Source organism: Peromyscus maniculatus, chromosome 14 (genome assembly GCF_049852395.1).
Source record: "Peromyscus maniculatus bairdii isolate BWxNUB_F1_BW_parent chromosome 14, HU_Pman_BW_mat_3.1, whole genome shotgun sequence".
Taxonomy (NCBI): domain Eukaryota; kingdom Metazoa; phylum Chordata; class Mammalia; order Rodentia; family Cricetidae; genus Peromyscus; species Peromyscus maniculatus.
The window spans coordinates 59,281,205-59,295,759 of record NC_134865.1 but is presented as its reverse complement, the minus strand read 5'-3'; the positions used below and the strand labels follow the sequence as shown (position 1 = coordinate 59,295,759).

The 14,555-nt window shown below is 51.9% G+C and overlaps 1 protein-coding gene and 1 pseudogene across 1 annotated transcript in view; one reads left to right on the top strand and one right to left on the bottom strand.

Moving 5' to 3' along the window:
• Nucleotides 1-2,658: 2,658 nt before the first annotated feature.
• The window catches only part of Lrrc74a (leucine rich repeat containing 74A), a 31,056-nt gene continuing 19,159 nt past the window's right edge, over nt 2,659-14,555 (bottom strand). The window contains exons 10-15 of the mRNA XM_042260969.2: nt 12,523-12,618; nt 8,358-8,504; nt 5,362-5,469; nt 4,451-4,533; nt 4,176-4,261; nt 2,659-3,379 (exon numbers count right to left, since the gene is read on the bottom strand). Of these exons, the coding sequence (XP_042116903.1) occupies nt 4,249-4,261; nt 4,451-4,533; nt 5,362-5,469; nt 8,358-8,504; nt 12,523-12,618 (447 nt within the window). The 3' untranslated portion in view covers nt 2,659-3,379; nt 4,176-4,248. The remainder of the gene's footprint in view (nt 3,380-4,175; nt 4,262-4,450; nt 4,534-5,361; nt 5,470-8,357; nt 8,505-12,522; nt 12,619-14,555) is intronic.
• On the top strand, nt 2,889-3,291 carry LOC102919430 (small ribosomal subunit protein eS24 pseudogene; annotated as a pseudogene).

The window sequence follows — 14,555 nt, the reverse complement described above, 5'->3', positions numbered from 1 at the left end:
AGATGTCTGCAGAGCGAGCCCCTTTAAAACTGCCCCCTGGTGGTGAACCTGTGCAAGGCAGCCTCAGAGGGACAGGGAAGGACACGGAGTCTCAGTGTGGTGCTTGGCTACCTGGGAGATCGTGGACAGGATGCCGAACCCCTCCTAGTTGGGAAACGAACTTAACGGTGCTCACTCCACAGTCCTGGGAGGACGCAGGGCTTGTTCTCAGAGCCCAGTGGGAGTGTGGAAGGAGGGATAAACCCAGGCTGCTGTTTCCCAGGGTGTACAGCCGCCTCTAGGCTCTCCCTCTTCTTGATGGCCTCTGCTACTCCTGCTTATGTGTAGAGGCCGAGTGGCCGCAGCATCCCCCGCCTCGAGGCCCCCGCGGGCTTGCTTGTTGGGCTGGGCTTGCGGGTGCTCCTGTAGACCTGCCCAGTGGTGCTTCCTGCTGCCTAGCGGTCTGGCTAGATAGAGGACTGGCTGGGGAAACTCTGTCCAGGTGCCAACTTTCCTTCCTTCCTACAGAAGTGCACGGTAGTTCTTAGTAACCCCGATCGACTGTGAGAACGCGGAGCCGAGCAGGGGTTTGCGCACTTATGGGCTTCCTGCATCTCTGGGGTCGATCAGGCTGGGTTCCAGGGGCAGACGTTCAAGATGCTGGGAGAAGTTCATGGAAGATTCCCAGTCTAGGGAACGTCTCTGAAGAGCTCCCTGGAACGTTCTCGTGAGGACTTTTGGAGCTGACCTGACACCTAGTGGCTACACATGGGAATGACTCCATCTTTGGGAGCTGAATTGGGTGGAGGCCACTTCGGATACTACGGGAAGGTTTGGGTTTGGCCATCTGTCTCCCACTTACTTAGGGTGGAGTGTCAGGGTCAAGGGGTGACCTAGAGGGCTGAAACTGGTGATGGGGGTATACTTTAGCTCTCTAGACTCTCTGTCATTCTTAGAAACCAGCCTGAAAGAAAATCAAATTTGTGATCGTAGCTCCCTCTTTAATTTTATATACAGAAATAAACGGGAAGCTTTTATTGATGTATAGTCATTCTAACTTTCAATTTTTGTTACATGTTTGAATGTCCCTTTCAGCCATACACAATCCCTAGGTCCTATTAGTTATGGGTGCTCCATAATAAGTGTGTAGGTTATGAAACATTTCAAAGATCCGTGACTTCAAAAACCCCAGCTTTCTTTGAGGAGACAGTTCCGACAGCCACAGAACACCCCGATATGTCCACTGCTTTCCTTGTTCTCCACCATCCTCACTGTGACCCTGAGTTCTTATCTCACCACCCGGCTCCTGGAAACTCAACTCCAGCTCAGGATTGTACCGTCTGTGGTACTGACCATTCGTCATCTGCTTGTCTGATTATCACGTGCCGAAAACAGGCGCCGTCTGCCCTGATTGCTCTACAGTGGTCCCTGGCGACGTGATCTTTGACACACTTCAGCATGCCACAGCCTGGCCAACTGTGGTGGTTTGAAAGAAAATGACCCCCGAAGGGAGTGGCACTGTTAGGAGGTGTGACCTTGTTGGAAGAAGTGTGTCCCCGTGGAGGCGGGCTTTGAGGTCTTATACACGCTCAAGGTACCGGTAGCCCAGTGTCTCAGACCACTTGCTGTGGCCTGCAAGATGTAGCACTCTCCGCTACCTCTCCAGCACCACGTCTGCCTGCACGCCGCCATGTCCCACCATGATGACAATGGACTGAACCTCTGAACTGTACGCCTTCACCCCAATGAAATGTTTTCCTTCATAAGAGTTGCCGTGGTCATGGCATCTCTTCACAGCAATAGACACCCTAGCGAAGATACCAACCCACCCGAGCTCTGTGTGTGCTCACGGCTCTTCCTTTTCTTCTTTTTGTTAAATTCTCGCATCTTGCCTTTCTCTTCTCTTCCCTCCCCCCCCCCCTCTTCCTCTCCACTTGTTTGTGTTGATGTAGGCGGATATAGGTATTTGTGTGCCACAATACTCTTAACGCCCGAGCCGTCTCTCTGGCCTCTTTTGGTTTTTGAGACTGGCCTTGGACTCACCAAGTAGTAATTTTTGTAGTGTGTGTGTGTGTGGGGGGGGGCAGGAGTGCTTCTGGGCCATAGCGATCACACGCAGGTCAAAGGGCAACCTTCATGGATTCCAGGATTGGATTCAGGTAAGCGTGGGCGGCAAGTCCCTTTGCCACCGGAGCCATCTCGCTGGCCCTCTCAAGGAATTTTTTAATGCGACACAGAGGGATGAGCTCTGGAACAGACTGAGAAAGTTTCCTTTTCGATGTTCCATTACTCAGGCGAGACCCCTGAGGCTCCAAGGTCAAGGGACCAGGCTGTGGTGTGATGAGGTTGGACTAGACAGATGTCGAGTCTCTTGGTCTCTTAGCCCAGGGTCCTTCCCTGTGGCCCCACAAAGTTCCTTCCGAAGGACCCTTGCTTCTTCAGTGTCTCTTTCTCCTCACACTGCCTCCCGTCTTGTCCCTTGACTGAGCTTACACTGACCATGGCCACTGCTTCTGTGACCTAACCTCTGTGACTCCTTTCCTTCTGTCTAGCAATCCTGCATTCCCAGTTAGTCGTTGTGGCTCTAAACGAGACCACTTAGACCGCGTCCCTGTGACGTCACTAAACCCTGAGTGTTCTCCCACCCCAACGAAGGGAACAGCCTCAGCAGCACAGAGATGCCCAGAACCAAGCCAGATTTTATTTGCTCACACTTAGCTCTGGTCACGGCATCTGTCCATCTGACCTTTGGTTGAATCTCCTCACAGCCACCACAACTTGTCAGGACTTCTCTCGTTGGAGTTTCTTTCCAGACCCGACTGGCTGTTGTGACTTCCAGGCCTTTAAGAAACTGGTTTGAGGGCAGAGAGCGATCCTCTTTTCCTCCCGCGCAGCTCGGGGTCCGTAGCCATCATGAATGACACAGTAACGATCCCGACCAGGAGGTCCATGACTAACCGTCTGCTTCAGAGGAAACAGATGGTGATTGACGTCCTTCACCCGGGGAAGGCAGCAGTACCAAAGACTGAAATTCTTTTTGAAGCTAGCCAAAATGTACAAACCACACCAGATGTCATCTCTGTGTTCGGATTCAGGACCCACTTTGGTTGCGGCAAAACAGCTGGCTTGGGCATGATCTATGATTCTCTAGATTATGCTAAGAAGAAGGAGCCCAGACACAGACCGGCAAGACACGGCCTCTGTGAGAAAAAGACCTCCCGGGAACAGCGGAAGGAGAGCGAGAACAGAATGAAGAAGGTCAGGGGCACGGCAAAGGCCAGCGCTGGTGCTGGGCAAAAGCCAAAGGAGTAGATCTGCGGTGATTTGATCTGCGGTGATTTGATCTGCGGTGATGGGCAGACAGTTTCAGAGAGAACAAACAAACTGAAAGCTTAGGTGTCTGGAAAAAAAAAAAAAGAAAAACTGGTTTGAAAGGTAAGGGAATGAGGGAGAAGGCTGGGCTGGGGAAGTGATAAGGTACCTGCCCTGCAAATGTGAGGACCTGAGCTCAGATCCCGGATACATAAAAGCCTGTGTGATGGTGTCCCAGTGCTTAGAGCTGGGGTAGGAAGCTCACTGGCCAGTCCATCTAGCCAATCGGTGAGCTCCACCTTCAGTGAGACACACTCTTCCTTTCTTTCTTTTTTTCTTTTTTGTTTTGTTTTTCGAGACAGGGTTTCTCTGTCTAGCTTTGCTCCTTTCCTGGGACTCACTTGGTAGCCCAGGCTGGCCTCGAACTCACAGAGATCAGCCTGGCTCTGCCCCCCCCCCCCCAGTGCTGGGATTAAAGGTGTGCGCCACCACCGCCCGGCTGAGAGGCACCGTTTCAGACATTAGGGTAGAGAGCAGTAGATGAAGATGCCAACCCTCTGGCTGCCACATGTGCACGCACACACATGTGCACGCACACACACTCACATGCATACATGTGTGTGCGCACACGCACAAACCAGATGGCCAGGGAGATGGCTCAGCAGTTAATGGCCCTTGCCAGAAGCCTGACCACCTGAATTTGGTCCCCAGAATCCATGTCACGGAAGTGGTGGACTTACTCCCACAAGTTGTCCTCGACCTCTATAACGGAAACGTGGCACGTGGCACCCGTCTTGCCAGACCTAGCTGACGTCCCGCCCAAGTGTTGCCTCCCTTGGTCCCCTGTGTACCGCACCCCCCCCCCCAGTCACCCCTGTCCTCACCTTGGAGGCCTGGATGTTGTCATGGGGGCTGGAGTTCCTCGGGCACGGGTCCCAGGCTCTTCCTCGAGTCTTGCTACGTCAGTGAGCTGAGGAGGAGAAGGAAGGTGGACCGTGGGGCCTGGCCGTGGGCTCTGGGACGAGGCCTCTGGGATACTTTAAATAGTCTCCTCTATCTCACAGAACACAGAAGGCAGACGGCAGGGGCCCGGGGCTGACGCCCATCCCGCTAGGGGTCCTTTGGCAAGCAGGGGGGACGGGCTGAGGGCCATGCTCACCTGAAGTCCACCATACCGTTCTTCTCGTTCAGCTTCTTTACGAGCTCCCTGACCTGGTACCGGTTGATGGGGACCTTGTTTTGCTGAGAAGGTGGGTGGAATGTATTATGGGGCCCTCTGCTCCTTCACACCCAGTGACTGCCCCCCCCCCCCCATAATGTCTCACTCTTGGGATCACTGGTGGCCGTTGAGGGCTCAGAGATGGCTACACCTACCACAGGGAGGTACCAGAGGCAGCCGCTTTCCATGGCATTGCCTTGCCTCCAGAGGACCCCCTACTTCCGGGGAGGGACAAGGACTCAGCAGGATCCAGGAGCAATGCGTGGCCTGCTGAGGTGGACAGGAGCTGGACTCGTCACCATGTGAAGGCCATTCTTGCTCTCAGATACCTAGCCCTGGCCAGCCCTCTTGCCCTATGGGTCTGGGTGTTGGCATTCATCCCTGCCCAGGGCCCAGACCCTTCTCCGCAAGGCCTTCCCAGGATGTTGTCACAATTGATCCCTTCGTGCATACATCTCAGGGGACCTCCATTCCATTCACTGTGTTGGTAAGAGGGACCGTGGGGGCCCAGAAGTTGGTGACGTTGAAGGCCGAGTGTGGGAGCCAAGGGGAAATGGCCATTTCTCCCATCTTTACTTTTCATCTTCCTAGGAGCCAAACGCCACGGGGCGGGGGGGGTGGTGGGGGTGGGGCTCTGAGATGAACGTATGCGTCCAGGGTGAGGCGTGGTATCGAGCCACGTGACAGATGTGGGCAGGGGGGTTGAGGGAGGTGTTGAGTTCCCCTCGGAGTCAAGATGAATGAGGGCAGTGCCCTCAGCTGACCTTATAGGGCAGTGTGAAATGCAAGCACATGCCAGCCTGTCCACTCCCCCACCCCACATTACCCAGAGGCCCCGGGAGTCAGCACACCTGTATCATGGCTTTCCGGAACTCCCCCACGGGCATTGTCATTGACTGCGACGGATTCAAGTTCTTGAAGAACTCCACAATTGAGATCTTCTGCTGGTCTGTGTAGTTCTGAGAGGAGCAGGAGGTGCCAGGAGCAAACGCTTGGCTTTATTGTGGCTATCACACCTCCCTCCTCGTCCCTCCAAAGGGTGGCCCAAACTCCTGGACCCAGACGTCCCAGGGGAATGGGAGAAGGCAGCTCCAGCTTGAGGCCATCTGTCCTTTCACCACGGCTTCAGAGCGAGCACCAAGTGCAGGCGAGGAGCAATGGCGCCTGTATTTGTCTAATTCCCCGGCAGCCTCACCCCAACCCAACAGAGGCTCCACTCATCCCGTCCACTCCCCGACTTCACAGACGGACACCAAAGCTGCTAAGCAGCCCCTGGTCTCACGGGTGCCCCGTGGCGACCAGATTGAGGTCTATTATTAGGCTTTGAAATGACCTCCATCAACACCCTGCGCAATTGGGGCTCTGTGGCTGGTGGGTGGGGCTTCTCTCAGCTGGGAGATCACGCAACTGCCGCGTGATTGGTTGGATGGGCTCGAGGCACACCTAGGGTTCTCACACCCCCCCCCCCCCCACACCCACACCCACAAATGTACCCATGGAGAAGTGCTTTGCCAGGAAGCCTTAAAAGCAGCATTTCTGGGCCGGGCGGTGGTGGCGCACGCCTTTAATCCCAGCACTTGGGAGGCAGAGCCAGGCGGATCTCTGAGTTCGAGGCCAGCCTGGACTACTAAGTGAGTTCCAGGAAAAGGCGCAAAGCTACACAGAGAAACCCTGTCTCGAAGACGGCCCGTTAGTCCTGGTGGATTCACACCGTTTCCAGGGCTCAACAGTTCCCTTGGCCCCCTGCGCCAGACGGAATCAAACCCCAACGCAAGGTCTGAAATCTGAAGATACCAACCACGTCTGGGTCAGCCTCCTTTCTGAGTCTGAGTCTGGACTGACGTGGTCCTGCTGCCTCCAGTGCCCCCCAAGGCTGCCTGCACTCCGTGGGTAAACCCTCCCTGCTCTGCGGGCAGAAGCCCTCTTGCTGGACCGCCGTCCAGGCTCCGTGCTCACTCCGGTCCTTCCTATATTCTTCCGGGATCCTCCCCAGCCCCACCTCTGCCAGGAAGCCCTCCTTTTCTCTTGGCTCGTCCTGGGGTGTCTTTCCTTGGAATTCGGGCGAAGTTTGGTGGCCACGCTCACTTTCGTCCTGTTTCTCCTGTGACATTTTCTTTTGGTCACTCCTGAATCTGTCCCATCTTCCCAGCCACCTGGTTGCCTCTTTCCAACCGTAGTGTACACAGATGTCTTATTTCATCTCTACCTGAAGATTTCTTCCCCCCTACACTCTCTTTTTCTTTGCGGTGCTGAGGATTGAACCTGGGACCTCACACACGTTAAACAAATGAACTGCCACGGAGCTGCATACTCAGCTAGCCCTCTTTTGATTTAATATTTTGGAGACAGGGTCTCTTTAAGTTGCCCAGGCTGGCCACTCTGTAGCCCAGGCAAGCACCCTGAGTACTGGGATGGCAGGTCTGCAACACCACTTGAGGCTTACACTCAAATTTTAATTTATTAATTAATTAATTCTGCTGTTCCTGAGATCCAGCGGCATCTGGCTCAGGGTCTTTCGCCCCTGTCGGCTCATCCCACTCTCCATTTCTTTCTCTTTCTTTTTTCTTTTTCTTTCTTTTTTTTTTTTTTCAAGATAGGATTTCTCTGAGTAGCCCTGACTATCCTGGAACTCACTCTTTAGACCAGGCTGGCCTCGAACTCAGAGATCCATTCGCCTTTGCCTCCCGAGTGCTGGGATTAAAGGCATGCGCCACCACTGCCCAGCTTGCCACTCTCCATTTTTATTTTTTTTAATATTTATTTATTATGTATACAGTGTTCTGTCCACATGTATGTCTACAGGCCAGAAGAGGGCGCCAGATCTCATTACAGATGGTTGTAAGCTACCATGTGGGTGCTGGGAATTGAACTCAGGACCTCTGGAGGAACAGCCAGTGCTCTTGACCTCTGAGCCATCTCTCCAGCCCACATTTCTATATTCTTTAAAAACAAGAAGTGGGACCCTCGCTCTGCATCTGGCTTCCCTTCTTAAAACCCATCTCCCCCTGGTTTCATTGGAGTCTTCTTCCTAAACAAACCTGATACCTTTTGCCTTCTAGAACTATGCACATAATAATTTTTATGGAAGACCTTTTTCGATTTAGTTTTGGAAACTGAGGAACAGAACTGACCAATCAGAGGCCAGAAACAGCCTGAGGCAGGGGAGAGGGGCACACCCAAGGAACTGCATTAGCACAGCACACCCAGATGGCGGACCGCAGAGGTGCAGCCACGCCCGAGAGATGCCACACCAGGGATGCAAAGTTCCTTTCAGCATCAATATTCGCTTGGTTTTTAAAATTTCACCCTTGTACCTACTTGTGATTTTCTGGAGACACACTAAGAGAGGGCTTGACAGCTGTGTGCCCAGAAATAAAGGACTCTGCTAAGTGTGGGATGACTCGGCATCCAGTCTTAGAAGTTGCAAGCCCAGGGTGCTTATTATGTCCAGGCCTTACTCTGAGCACCCGTTATACCTATTAAGTAGTTCAGTCTTCACAGCCACCCTTCTCGTCCCTTCCCATTTTACAGGTGAAAAGACTGAGGCACTGAAGGCCTCCGTGGCTTGCCTTTGGAGGCACATTAGTAAAAGGCAGGTCTCAGGTAGCAGACTCTATCCTGTGCCTTCACCCCCCCCTCCAACATCTCAGCTTTTCTCTCCTTTGGGGTAAGAAGCAGAGTCCAATGACCCAGTATCCAAGGGCAACCGTTCAGGTCTCCACTGCAAGGAACCTTATTAGGAAGGATCACATTGACACTCAGGCAGAGCCAGTGCTGGGTGGGTGATTTGGGACCATGAGGCAGCTTCCTCCGGGGTTTTCTAAAGCTCTAAGGGGGAGGAGCTCACCTGGATCAGTTTCATGGGGTTGGTCCACAGAGAGGTGGTTCTCCTGCTGGAGAGACCCTGTAATCCCTTGTACACCACATCCAGCTGGGGGTGAAGGGCACAGACCCCATCCAGGACTCTTACAAACTGCTCTGTTACCAGAATGTTCTGCAGCAAGGAGAGAGGGACCACGGTGGAGCTGATGTCACTGTGCCGTGTGCCGGCCGACTCGAGTACCCGTCCCTCCCACCCAAGCCAAGTTCAGGAGCGTTGGTCCCTCTGGTACATTCTGCTTCTGAACTGGCGTGGGTTCTGGTGTTTTCTAGCGTGGGACTGACTTGTGTCATGGGTTACTTTTTGAGGCAGGGTCTCATTCTGTAATCTAATACAGCCTTGGATGTCACCCAGGCTGGCCTTGGACTCATGGTGATTCTCCTGTTTTCTTCTCTCAATGCTGAGATTACAGGTGTGTGTCACTATGGCCAGTTTTATGGGGTGGTAGGCATGCAATCCAAGACTTGGTGCATGCCAGACAAGTAGAACTTAGCTACATCCTCAGGGCTGTTCTGGTGTTATGGAGCTTGTGACTTAATTTGTAAGTTTCCCAGGTGTGTGTGTGTGTGTGTGTGGTGTGTGTGTGTGTGGTGTGTGTGTGTGTGTGTAGTGGTCTTACTTTGTAGCCTGGACCGGCCTTGAACTCACTAAGAAGCATGGGTCGGTTTTGAACTCATAGTGGCCCTTCTGCCTTAGCCCCCTGAACATTGGGATTATAAGCATGTGTCAGTCTGCTCAGATCTCCTAGGAGACTTTGTTTAGATGTTTTCATTGTGTTTGGGTGGCTTGTTTGCAACATGCTAGGGAGTCAGCTCTTTTCTGAGGCGATAACTTTAAGTGACCCCATTTGATGGGCAGAGGCTGGTCTATACACAGATACCCTGACCTGTCCACATCTATGTGAATGTTGTCCTTCAGAGCAGGTACCCAGGATCCCCAGTGCCAACCATCCTGCTACGGCTCACAGCGAACTGGAAACTCCTCTTTTGGAAGAAGTCAGAGCTGCCACCCAGGACATGGAGAGTGCATGTGGTTTGGAAGAGCGATCTAGCCTGTTCTCCATGAGCTAGACGACCCTCATCTTTCTTCGGGTGTGGTTCTGAGTCCCTTTTTGCCTTTTCAAAGGATTAAACTCATGCTTAAGGGGCTGAAGGTTTTGCAGATACTCTGGTCTTAGGAGTATCTACAGAGCAGGAATTCCAGTACGGTTAGAGTCATGGCGTCATCATTGACAAGAGGGTAGGACACTTGGTCCCCAGGGCAGTGTGAATAGTGATGGAACCTTTCAGAGGTCTAGTGGGAGGAGCTTGGGTCTCTGGGGACACTGCCCTCACAGGAACAGGTGTCATGCTCAGGGGACCTGTTAGTTCAAGAAGGAAAGGAGACTGAGTCCTCGGCTTCCTGTCTCTCCACGCAGCATCCTTTCCTTTCCCTGTGCAAGACCTCGGTGATGCCATCTTGTGTAAGGTAAGGTGATCAGAAGGGCCATCACCAGAGCTGATGCCATGCCACCGGGTCATTCGGCCTCTGGAGTGGTAAACTAAATAGCAATCCTTTCTTTAGAACGCCCTGGCTTCAATCACTTCGTCACAGTATCAGAAGAAGACGAACTGGCTAACTCTGTCTATTGGCTCTGGCGGACTGGTTTAATGGCCGTTATGCATGGCTCACGGACCCCTAAGCAGCGCATTTCTAAGGTTTCCTCAAGTGTACCAAGCCTGGGGCCACGCCCCCTGCCTGCAGGAGTCAGGTGGGCAAATGGCTATGAAATGTGAATGTGGCTGAGACTCTGGGGGCAGTGTGGGTTGGGGCTGAGGGGCATTGTATCCAGGGACAGTCAAGGCTAGAGTACGAGTGTGGAGAGATGGGGCCTCTGAGGAGAAAGACTCAGGAGCGGGGGGGGGGGGGGGGGGGGGGCAGGGAGGGGTGGGTGACGGAGCAAAGAGAAAGAAGAGCGAGCGCGTCAGTGGCTTCAAGTGGAGAAGCATTCAGCTGCAGATGTTCAAAACATCATGACTCAGATAACTGCAAGCATGAGGGGAAATCTTACGGCACATCACTGTGAAGCATTAGGGGAAGGAAGATACTCTCACATCACTGCCTTCACGGAACTAGAGAAGGAGGCGGGGCCCTGGCTTTCTCCTAGGTGTTTCTCATTTGCTGTGGGTCCTGGGCAAATGACCCAATGGCTGTGCTTCAGGTTTCTTGTAGGTGACGTGGGAAATGAGGGAAAGGATGTGCTACAGACCGAGTCTGCACCCCCACGTTCAGGATGGTTAGTTGTTTTATGTTTTGTTTTGTTTTTTTGAGACGGTTTCTCTAGGTAGCTGTCCTGAAACTCACTCTGCAGTCTAGGCTGGCCTCAAACTCAGCGATCCGCCTGCCTCTGCCTCCCAAGTGCTGGGATTAAAGGCGTGCGCCACACCACCACCAGGCATCATCATGGTTAGTTTTAAATGTTGATTAGCCGCAACCTGAGAATCGTTGGGGAAGAAGATCCGCGGAAGGGATTGGCTGGATCAGGTTGGCTTGTGGGCATGTCGGTGCTGGATTGTCTTGATTGCCTTGACTGATGTGGGAAGACCCACAGACCATTCCCTGGATGGGGGACCTGGGCTGTATAAGGACAGAGAGGGCTAGCCAAGCACTAGGCCTGCACGCATGCATGTACTCAGTTCTCTCTGCTCTTGACTATGGATGTGATGTGACCGGCTTCAAGCTCTTGACTCTGTGACTTGTCTGCTGTGATGGACTGTAACCTGGAATAAGCTTCTCTTTCCTCGTTGGCTTTTCGTCAGAGTGTTATGCAACAGAAATAAAACTGTTCCACGCCCTCCAAGGGCATTGAAGTCCCTTTGCTTTTTTTTTTTTTTTTTTTTTTTTTTTTTTTTTTTTAGAGGGTCTCACTGTATAGCTCTGGCTGTCTTGGAACTCACTGTGTAGACCAGGCTGGCCTTGAACTCAAAGAGATCCACCTGCCTCTGCCTCCAAAAGTGCTAGGATTAAAGGCACGGGCCACCACACCAAGTGGGTTTCAGGTCTTATCCCGTAGATATGGCCCCATTTGGAAATAGGGGCTTTGCAAGAGATAAGCAAGTTAAAATGAGGTCATTAGGGTGGGCCCTGATCTAATACGATGAAATCCTTAGGAAAAATAAAAAGGGATTTTGCTTAGAGATGGTCGTGGACTCAAGGAAAATGCCATGAGAGGCTGAAGGCAGAGATTGGGGTGATAAGTCTGCAAGCCAAGGGGTGTCAATGACTGCCAGCAAGAGCAGAGGCCAGGAGAGAAGTCAGGAGCAGATTCCTTCTCAAGTCTGGAGAAGGAACCCAGATCCACACCTAGATCTTGCATTTCTGGTCTCCAGAGCTGAGAGGCAATGCGTTTCTCCTGTATTAGCTTCCTGGCTTGTGGTACTTTGGTGTAGCCACTCTGGAAATGAACACAATACTCTACGAACCTCTTAGAGTAGCGCTTGAGGATCCAGCACCCTGAAATCACATTGGGACAAAAAGTACCAGTGGTCGAAAGTATAAGATGTTGTTAGTACCAGCTGCCATCCCTGCAATGATTGGCCATGTCCCAGGCAGCAGGCTAGTTGGTTCACGTTCCTCCTTCAGGAAAGGATCACCTCTAAGTAGAGCTCTGAGCACATTAAGCCACAAGTTGTGAAACAAAAATGCATTTGTGAGGTGGGTCCTAAAAATCCTGGGATTCTGACTGGGTATGTGGCACACGTCTTTAATCCCAGCACTCTGGCAGGCAGAGGCAGGCAGATTTCTGTGAGTTTGAGGCCAGTCTGGTCTATATAATAGCAAGTTCCAGGTCAGCCAAGGTTGAAAAAAAAATCCTGGGATTCTGGGACCCAGTCCATTTATTACCAAATTTGGTAGTGTACAAATTTCGTCCCCTATCTCTCTCTATGGTTTTTCCTCGTGAATACTCTTAGGTGCTCATGTCCTGGGTTCCCAGGATCGAGTACACTATTGCACATCGTGGTGATGTTCACTGAAGGGCTACTCCCCTCACTTAGCCCCTTGCCTCTTGTGTGGGAGGGCCTGTCAGGGGCATAGCTGGCAGAATGGTGATTGGCTTGTGCCGGGAGCAAATGACCGGTATTTGATCACTTACAGAGATGTCAAGCTCTTCCATCCTGGATTTGGTGTTCCTCTTGATGGACAGGATAAGGTGCACTGCCCCCTCCATGCTCATCGGGTTCAGGAAAAGCTGTGGGGGAAGGGGACAGCAGGAGGAGCCTGAGATGGGGCAGGAGAGGCTGTTAGAGGACAGCTTCACTTTCCCCAAATCACAACCTCTCTGCTGCTCCTAGACCTCTCCACCTCTTCCTGTCCGTTTGTCCCACCATACATCATCCCATCTTTCCACCCGCTACTCAGCATGCATGTGTCTATTCATTTACTCTACCCACCCATAACCCATAAGTTCATCGCTTTGTCCATCTATTACCCACCCATGCATCTACTCATCAATTCACCTTACCTTCCATCCATCTATGCATACATGCACTAATTAATCCATTTCACTATGCTTCCATTTGTCTACCCACCCACTCACCAGTCTCTCTTATCATCTATCCACCCATGCATTTATCCTTCCATCATCCACTCATCTATCCATCTATTCATCCATCTACTCATCCATCCATCCACCCATCTGTCCATCCACTCATCTATCTATCTACTCATCCATTCATCCATCATCATCCACTCATCCACCCATCCTTCCATCCTCCATTCATCCATCCATTCATCTATCCGTCCATCTTACCTTACTACCCATCCATCCACTCATCTATTCATCTACTCATCCATCCATCCTTCCATCATCCACTCATCCACCCACTCATCCATTCATCCACTCATCCATCCATCCATCTTACCTTACTACAGATCCATCCACCAACCTACACGTGTCAATCCATCTCACCCTCCACCCACCCAACACATCCATCCTCCAACAAATATTTATCGAGGCCTGCTGTGTATTAGCCAGTGAGCTAAGCCCAAGTAGACATGACAAGGGCTCTGTCTTCAGATGACATTACTCTAGTTGGAGAAGACAGGTAGATAAGTAAATGGCATCAGATATGTGAGGACAGCAGTGACAGAGGGACGCATACATACTGTAGGAGCAAAGAAAGGTGGGTCCATCATGGGTAGAGGACCCTTGAGTAAAGCCTTGCTGGGATGGGGGGAATTAATCATATCTGAAGGGGGATCAGGAGCAGAGTGGGGGAAAGATTCACTGAAGAAGAAAAGAGCAGGCAAGGGTGAAGGTGCGCTGGAGAAAACAGAATGGGGGGGGGCGTGTTGGACAATAATAACACATGCTCTGTAAGTAGGAACAGAGAGGAGAAGGCAACAGAGCCAGGAAAGGTCACGGCATGGTGGACCTTGTGGGCTTAGGTTAGTATTGCAAGGGGGCCCGAGAGCCACAGAAGCATGGATGGAGATCAGGAAGAGCGAGTGTGGAGGCAGCTGCCCTTGGCTTTGACTCCCTGGCCTCTTTGTACCCATGGAGGAGCTGTTCCAAGGGTCCCAACCAAATAATCCAGCCAAAGCATTCAAAAAGGTGCCCGGTGCATGGCGAGCAGTGCATGGGTGGTGCCTGTTGCTATGGGAGGCCACTTCAGGTGGTTGTATTTGCAGGGAAGCCATGGGTTTTATAGGGCGTTTACTGTGTGCCGGTTTCCCAGACTCTGATGTTCTCTGGTGAGAAAAATCCGGTGATTGTGCAGCTCGGCACCTGGACTTTGTGGGACTCATTTCCCAGGGAGATTTCTTAGCTTCCCAAGACGGGGGACCGAGGAGGTATGAGTGTGGAGGACAGTAGATACTTCCTTTGGGAATTTCCTTTTCTACTTTTTTCTTTTATTTAAGACATTAAAAAAATTATTTTAGTGTGTGTGTGTGTGTGTGTGTGTGTGTGTGTGTGTGTGTGTGTGTTTTCACAGAGACTGGGAGCTTCAGAGCCCCTGGAGCTGGAGTTACAGGTGGTTGTGAGCCACCCACCCAACATGGGTGCTGGGAATTGAGCCCAGGTCTTCTGAAAGAGCAGTGTGTGCTCTTAACCGCTGAGCCATCTCTCCAGCTCCACTTTAAACATCTTTTAAAGTTTAAAAATCCATTTGTTCCCTATGACCA